The sequence below is a fragment of the Tarenaya hassleriana genome, unplaced genomic scaffold (genome assembly GCF_000463585.1).
Source record: "Tarenaya hassleriana unplaced genomic scaffold, ASM46358v1 Cleome23, whole genome shotgun sequence".
In the NCBI taxonomy this organism is placed as follows: domain Eukaryota; kingdom Viridiplantae; phylum Streptophyta; class Magnoliopsida; order Brassicales; family Cleomaceae; genus Tarenaya; species Tarenaya hassleriana.
In genome coordinates this window covers 930,022-938,951 of record NW_010965625.1, presented here as the reverse complement: position 1 = coordinate 938,951, position 8,930 = coordinate 930,022, and the positions used below count along the sequence as shown (strand labels likewise).

Genomic DNA, 8,930 nt, shown 5'->3' with positions numbered 1-8,930 from the left:
CGCCCTGCCACTCCGGTGGCTGTAGGTACGAGGTTATGTACGGAGACGGGTCGTACACAAAAGGCACATTGGCGCTCGAAACGCTAACGTTTGGGCATACGGTCGTGCGGAACGTCGCAATGGGCTGCGGCCACCGCAACCGCGGAATGTTCGTCGGGGCCGCCGGATTGCTCGGTCTCGGAGGCGGTTCGATGTCGTTCGTGGGTCAATTGAGCGGGCAAACGGGCGGAGCTTTCAGTTATTGTCTGGTGAGTCGTGGCACGGACTCGCCCGGGTCGCTCGTCTTCGGACGCGAAGCGTTACCCGTCGGAGCCGCGTGGGTCCCACTCCTGCGTAACCCGCGGGCCCCGAGCTTCTACTACATCGGGCTGACGGGTCTTGGGGTCGGTGGGGTCCGAGTCCCATTGCCGGAAGACGTCTTCCAGTTGACGGAGACCGGGGACGGGGGCGTGGTGATGGACACTGGAACCGCCGTCACGAGGTTCCCCACGAGCGCGTACTCCGCGTTTCGCAGCGCGTTCACGTCACAGACCGGGAATCTACCACGTGCCTCGGGGGTGTCGATTTTCGACACGTGCTACGACCTGTCGGGTTTCGTCTCGGTCCGAGTCCCGACGGTGTCGTTTTACTTCACGGAAGGGCCTGTCCTCACCCTCCCCGCGAGGAATTTCCTGATCCCCGTCGACGACGCAGGAACGTACTGCTTCGCGTTCGCACCATCGCCGACAGGGCTATCGATCGTCGGAAACATCCAACAAGAAGGGATTCAGGTTTCGTTCGACGGAGCCAACGGGTTTGTCGGGTTTGGTCCCAACGTTTGCTAAGTTTATATAATATTATTATACCATTTTGTTATCTTTGGTATTTTCGATTATATTAGTTGTCAACCATAAATTTCAATAATGTATGGTACAGTGATTTATTATACCAAACATTTAGAGTTTTTCAAAACATTTTTTTTGTTTGTTTTGACGAAAGAGTCTTTTATTAAGATTTTTAGTAAATTTTGATTTTGATTTGATTATTTTATAATTTTGTGACAAATATATTTATTTAATTTATATATCAGTTTTTACTTTCTTCTTCTGTTTCCCGTTTGGTTTTTATGAAATAATTTTGTTTTATTTAGATTTTTGGTTATTTTATGTTTATTTTGTATGTAAGTCGTTTTGGACTATATATATATATATATATATATATATGAAAAAAATGTCGAATACTAATTTCCATAACAATTTGGGTCACTGTTAGATTTGTGACGGACATGGAAGCTTAAATCATGATTCTGGGCTAAGCAACAAAAAAGCAAAATAAATGTCAGAGACACAACTTTTCAGGCAAGAAGTCAAAAAGTTAAACAGGGAAAAGGTTAAAAAAAAAACACTTGCAGATGTTTCGTCCATTCTTCTCAAATAATCGCTCTATTTACGATTTTTAGTGCGTGATATTTACGATTAATTCGAGGGTATTGTAATAACACTTTAGTGAAAAATAACACATATTCCATTTTTTCTGTGAGGTGGCGGTCCAACAAATGACATGCGAAACCATAAGTGAGTTTCTTGAATTTTGCCTTTCGGTTTCGGTGTGGCGACTTTACTCATATACGGACATTTTCACAGACGCCTCACCAAAAAAAAAAACACTCATGAACGAGCGAGTGGCCACCCCTTTTTCAGAGACTGGCGCATTTACGGTCCCATTTATTTTTCTTTTTCTTTTTTTGTGGTTGATTTTTCCAATGTAGGAGCACTAAACCGATTGTAATTACGAATAAAAATTCCTGATTTTCCGTTATATTTTGGTTGTTTATTTTTTACTCCATTTAATAGCTAATTTTTATAAAATTATTTCGATTTTAATATTGGTTTATATCAGTTAATATCAGTTTAATTGTTTTTTTTTATAATCCAAAAATTTATCAGATATTTAAGCAAACTATGTTTATATCTCCTAAAACAATAGAAAAATTTGAGCGAATATCGCACACTTGAATTTGAACCCAAAATGTAATACAAAATCACACAAATTTGAATAATATTAGTTTAATTGTTAATATCAATTAATTTTGTTTAAAAAATTATTAGTTTATTAATTATTTTCCATTCACGTCGTTTAATAAAGTTTAAAATATCATATACAATGGATACTAAATTGAATTCACTATGGATTCGGATCGATTTAATCTGCTTTTAAATCAAATGTTAGATAAAGCACATTTTTTTACTGTCCGGTGACTTTTTTTTACATGATGACTTATGAAGAGACCCACAAAAGCTGTGAGAATTTTAAAGTGAATGGAATCATTTAAAAGCAAATTGATCTGTGGTCATACGATCATCCATTGAACGGTGGTATATGCACTCTTTGTTTTCTTTTACACTTTCCAAGCCTGGAAACTTTGTGTTCAAACGCCAAATAAAAAACCTAATTTTGTAATTTTGGATTTAGGGTTGTGATATTATATTATGTGACGCTCATGGGTCGTTGTCGGTCCGTGAAAACACCCAGTATTTTATGTAGAGATTTGATATTTCAATTGGAATATACAAAATAAACGCAACAACGTATAACATTATCCAAATTAAGACGAACCCAACTTAGAAAGCTCAATCGGAAAGACAAAACATATTTTCCGTCTCGAGTTCAGGCTTCAAATCGGATAGGATAACCCATATTCTAATCACATTATTTACTTCGGCTTTCATGATTAGTCTGACCTCGGTCCACGATACCCAGTTAATAAGAAAAAAATTAACACGAATTTGATATAAAAAAAATCTTATATGATATTATTTTTTATAGCTAAATTAAAAAAAGATTTAAAATAATAATAATTTTTAATGAAAAAATGTATCTCGTGGAACCAAACAAAATTCGGACAGAAAAAAAGCTGTTAAAAAAACAAATAGATATAATTTTTGTAGAAAAAATACAAGTCGAAATATAAAAGAAATCAGAATGTTCATCGTCCTCTTTATATCAAATACATAGTCCAATAAATTGTTTAGTATATTCCAAGACGTAATAATTTGTTATAATGTATTAGTGAAACACGAGATTTTTATAAACAAAATAAGAAATACATTAAAAAAAGTCAAAGTATCACGTCTTTTTGGCGATTTTTTACGTTTGCATAGATGTATATTATCACTTCGTCTCTTCCTTATCTCTAGTTTCTTTCTATATTTTAGATTAACCTTATTTATTCTATAGAAAATCTATGTATTCATTTCATGTTTATACCGACTACAGATTTTATTCAAAATGAATTTTGATTCATTTTTATTAAGAAATATTTAATTTCTAAAAAATATTATTTTTCTCAGTTTTTAGTTAGTGTTATAATTTACTGAAATTCCATTAATTTAATTTTTAAAAAAAAATCATGCTCAATCAAATTTTGAATATATTTGATTTTAAAAAGTTTTATATGTTAGTCGTTTTTAATTTGATTTAATATGTTCCGAAAAACATTGTCCTATATGCATAACATTGTTTACCAAATATTTAAGATAATAACACCGAAAATATGGAAAAGAACGGCACGTGCACGTCATTAAATATCAAAGTATTTTTCGGTAGAAAACAGAAAAAAAAAGGAAAAAAAAGAGAATAAAAAAATTATAAAGTTTTAAAAGTGACACATACATGGGATGGTATTAATGGTTGTCCCCTTCGTTTAGCATCAATCACCCACAAACAAGGTCCATGCATTCTATACACATACACGCACCAATGGTTATAGCTCTTACGAATGCCACATTGAGTTCTTGTTTCACAATGTTACTTTGGGATCTCGAGCTTAAACACCATACATAATCCGATATCTTATGGCAAAACTAGGGTGGTTTATTCGAGTTCCGATTCAGATTCAATTCGGGTATATTTGGATTCGGTTATTTCGATGTTAGAAAAACTAGAACCGTCCGATTTGTGTATTGAATTTGGTCCGATTCGTTCGAATTCCGTTTGATTACGATACAAAAATACTCATTTTTAAAAAAAATATATAATTTTTTCGGTTATTTTTTATTCGATTTGATTCAAGTTCAGTTTTTAGTTTTTTTTTAAATAATAACCATTTGATTTTTCATCGAATTCAATTCGATTATAATTATGTGATATTTGATTCGTATCGATTCGGTTATTCAATTATTAACTAGATAAGTCTATCCCTGGTCAACTTCTCAATATTTTTGGGGGAAAAAAACTTATACTATTTTTTACCGAATAAACTACATATTCTGTTTGCTTCGCAAATAAATTTGAATTTCTTGAAACATATTATATTTAACCTAAATATTGACACGAGGTTCCGACAGTGTGAGTTGCCCAGCCCAATTAAGTCTAACCCATTTGGGTTGAGTTGTTGGTTTGGGTTGGGCCAACCCAATAACAAAAGTGAAATGGGCTGGATCAACCCATGAAACCCGTTATAACCCATAAAACCCATTTTATTTTCACATTAATAACATCATCATTAAGAGTAATCATCATTGAACATTTTTTATTTTTTCAAATTCCAAAATAATATATAAATAAAAAATATAAAAATTATACATTTATACGTAAACTATATACATATATACATATATATATATATATACAAGACAAAATATATAGTTATTCAACATTAATTCTATTCTTACTTAATGTTTCCAAAATGCAAATAATATCAAATTTTAACAACTTGGCTTATTTAGACAATCTAATAGAATGTTTTATATCTAGAAATACCGGATTGACTAAAAAATATTCTCTAATATTAAATTCAATCAAAAGAACATATCCAAACCTAATCGACAGAGCTAAAACAGTCCACTAATTGATTTAAATCAAATACAAATAATTGTTTTTTAATCCAATCTAAAACTATCTAAAATAGTTTCTAAATCATCATCATTCTCAATATCCTTCTCGGTGTTTCCACCATTATTATCATCATCATCAGCCACTTCAATATGATCATCATCTTCAACATCACATTCTTCACCAATTATATGCATAAAATCAGGAAAAAGTGCCAATAAATATGTTGAAAAAAAGCATAATAAAATGTATGTCTTACCATTCACATCGATCTTGTATTCAATCAACCAATTTCGCATACAAATAAGCGCTTCGACGTTAGAAAAACAAAGACGACTCTATATTTGTTCAACAAACGAGAGCCAATGCTAAAAGATGATTCAGATGCCACTGTTATATTGGAATACTAAGTATATCGCACACCATCTGTGCTAAGTTAACATACCGCTGCTTATGGTTTTCCCAAAATTGTAGCACGTCAATGTCATCAAACTCATTCATTTCTAACCTTTTGTCGTCCAAATATATTTTCAAAGCAGATCGTTCCTCTTGTGCAACAGTTTCTCTCATATGCTTTGAAAGCCTATATCACACTATAGTTTGATAAATTATACAAACTTATAAAGGCAAAGTACAACTAGATAAGAAAAATAAATTTACATTTAGAGCACCCAAGGTTTTTCCTCTCCCTTTTGCAAGACACCAACTTGGAGTTGGACTTGTAGCTCCTCGTGAAGAACTTGGAGTTAATGATTTGTTTTTATATTGATCAAAGAGCAACACCAAGTTTTTTTTTCACAATATCTATCTTTTACTTGGAAGTAGTTGGATCAACTTCATTGTAGGCAAATTCCAATAATTCCAACATCATTCTAGGGTCTAAAACAGTTGATAACACAAGTGTTATACTATACTCATCTCAATACTTGTCAAACTTCTCCTTCATGTTGTTGGTCATAGGTTCAATCATTTCATCTTCTCCATTTGTCATATAGACTTTTAGCAAGCATTCTATTCTCCGTACTTGGAAGAAATACAAATTGGAGATAGGACATTTAGACCCAGAAAATAAGTTAGTGATCTCATAGAATGACTCCAAAAAATCACATATCTTTTGTCCTCGTTGTCACTCTTAACTTGATGGATTATACTTGTAGTTTCTATCAAGCAACTACAAACTACTAAAAGCACGCTCATAGTTGATAACAACTTTAAGCATCGTATAAGTAGAATTCCATCCAGTGGAGATATCCAAATGCAAACCCGTCTCAGTTTCAACGCCAACTTGCTCACAACATTCCTTAAACATTTTTATCCTTCCCTCTGACCAGTTGACATACTCCACACTTTCTCTAATTTTATATAGAGCAGAATCAACCACTTTTAGCCCTTCTTGCACAATAAGATTTAAAATATGTGCACAACATCGAATATGGAAAAACTTTTCATCGTATAACAATCCATGTTGTAGGCAAAGTTGATCCTTCAATATACTTTGCATGGTATCGTTAGTTGAGGCATTACCAAACGTGAGAGAAAAGATTTTTTTTTTCTATCCTCCAATCTTTCAAACAATCGAGAACCTTCTTCGCCAACTCATTCCCAAAATGTGGAGGGGCATGGCACTAAACGACAACATCTTACTGTTTAGTTTCCAGCTATTATCGACATAATATCCAGTGATACATATATATCATTCGATAGCTATAGATCTCCAACCATCAGTCGTCAAACAAGTCCTATTAGAAACAGAAGCTATCTCCATTTTTAGCTTCTTTTTTTTTTACCTTGATGCAATCTCAAGACATCAGCAACAATAGTATTCCTAGAAATTTGAATAAAATCTGGATTCATGTACTTAAGCAATTGCCTAACTCTCTTATACTCCACAAAGGAAAAAGGGAGATTGTGCTCGATGATTGCCATAGCTAAAACTTACGAACCATCATATCATCAATTTTTTTTTGCTATTATCATTCCGTCTTGAACAAGCATCTCTAACATTTCAATAAACTTACTAGGCATTCCCTTGAATATAACCAAATGCCGACAGAGAGTTGACGCCCCATTTCTTTCAGCATTATCTGGATAATCCTTTTTACAGTGTTTGCAAACAATCATATTCCCGACTTTTGAAAAGTGATCCCATACATGCGAAGTACGTTGTCATTTTCTAGTACTTGATCTTGTGTTTCTGAGGGTTGAATTTGTAATAATGACCCTTCATTCGCACTTTCTCCCCTCGATGCAAAAGTATCCAATATTCTTAAACCAGACATATCACTGGATCAAATCAATAACAAAATGATCAGATATATTAGAAAAAGTTATAAACAACCAACAATACCAAGAACCAAGGAAACAATAAGAAAACCAAATGGACCAATTACATTTAAAAGCTGATCATTATAAGAAATGTTGTTAGAAACAATCTCTTGGCTTTATGCTGGAGAAAAAGAATAAAATAATCATGTTTGAATTTGACAGAAGACCAAGCTCTCGAACTCACAAACGACACCCCCAGTTTCTTCTACCACTTGCATGAATGATGGATCAATATCATTCACTGTTCTCATACTCATAGCCTTCAAACAAATCATAGCCATTGGAAGGGGCAAACTTCACCATTACCCCTAATGCGTCGCACATGTATCATAGATACACCCCAAAAACATAAAGAATTAATAAAAGACAAAGATGCCCTTATAAAAGTTGGAAAAGTCTTTGTTGCCCTTAATAAAAATGAGCGTGTGAGAAAAAACACGTGTGCGACTGGGTGAAAGCCCACCAGATTTGCCAGGGCCCATTTGCCAGAGTAGAAAGGGGAAAAAAGAGTTAGGGTTTTTTTACTGTCCTTTTGAAAACAAACAGAGAAACACCGAGAGCGCGGGCGAAGTACGAAAATTTTCAGAAATCTGGCGAAATGGAGCGAAATCCACCGAGATCGAGTGTAGAAGGGTCACATGGAAGTGATTCATCTTCGTCAAGTGGCGAAGCCTCACATGGAAGTGATTCATCAGGGTCGTTCGAAAAAACAGATTCGCATAGAAAAAGGACCGAGGATTCTTCTCCGGATTCAGATGTGAGTATTTTTTTATGAACTTTCTTCGAATGGATAGAAAAATGGAAAGAGAGTTGGTTTTTTTATATAAGTTCAAAACTTTTGGTTAATGATTAAACAGTTAGAATATGGTTGAATACAGTCATTTATGTAAAAATAGTTCAGATTATGTAATATTTAAGGTAGAACTAAAAAATGACGAAGTATCCTTTATGAATGTATATTATTTAGTCTTATTTGCACCTTAAAATTATGAAGTTGTGCATGTGAATTAGTTGTAGGTGCCACTAAATACTACAGAAGTATTTGGTGTATGTCAGTCTTATTTCGACCTTAAAATTGGACAGTTGTTGTATCTTTGAAGTAGTTGTAGATGCAACTAAATGTTATAAGAGTGTTTAGTTTAAAGTCGTTTATGCATAGTAGTACTTGGATATTTTGTAAACTAGTTGTTAATGCAACTGAATACACTTATTTTATTGCAGAGCGAGGCCGAGATACCACCGAAACCGGAATTTTATTAGATTTCGATGATATGAATACAATTTCGGTGAAAGTATCTTCTAAATGTTTTCACATCGAAGCAGTGGATTTTCTGGAAAAGTATTTCACCGAAGAAGAGAAGAAGCATTTCACGGAAAAATCTCAATTTAGGCATCTGTTTCATATGAAAAAGAAGCAGACTTTGAAGATGAGTCCAATGGTTGCGCTCATCAATCGTGCGGTGAAGACAAAGAGGGAAAATGAACTGTGGTTCGTCATTAACGGAGTACCCATTAGATATTCTTTGTGGGAGCACACAATACTTTGTGGGCTGAAGGGTTCTAAACTGCCTGACAATTGGTAAACACTTGGAGGGACCAATTTATATAGAAAATACTTTGGTCAAGAAAGCTTCGAAAAAGTTCCGAAGACACGAGTTATGGCAATGTTTTCAGAATTGCCTAAAGATGAGACAGAGAATAGATTGAAGATGGCATATTTGTTGTTGCTAAGTTATGTGATAGGACATCAACATTCGGAGTTTGTTAATCCCTTTTTGCTGAAGATAGTTGAT

General features: G+C 34.1%; 1 protein-coding gene and 1 long non-coding RNA gene across 2 annotated transcripts in view; both read left to right on the top strand.

Annotated features, from left to right (window-relative positions):
- The window catches only part of LOC104815410 (protein ASPARTIC PROTEASE IN GUARD CELL 2), a 1,775-nt gene extending 824 nt beyond the window's left edge, over positions 1 to 951 (top strand). Inside the window, exon 2 of the mRNA XM_010543793.2 lies at positions 4 to 951. Within this exon, the coding sequence (XP_010542095.2) occupies positions 4 to 824 (821 nt within the window). The 3' untranslated portion in view covers positions 825 to 951. The remainder of the gene's footprint in view (positions 1 to 3) is intronic.
- A 224-nt stretch (positions 952 to 1,175) lies between these two features.
- LOC104815251 lies at positions 1,176 to 1,799 on the top strand. The gene is made up of 2 exons (XR_772064.1): positions 1,176 to 1,553; positions 1,623 to 1,799. It is a non-coding gene; the product is annotated as an uncharacterized LOC104815251 (long non-coding RNA).
- The last annotated feature ends 7,131 nt before the right edge of the window (positions 1,800 to 8,930 follow it).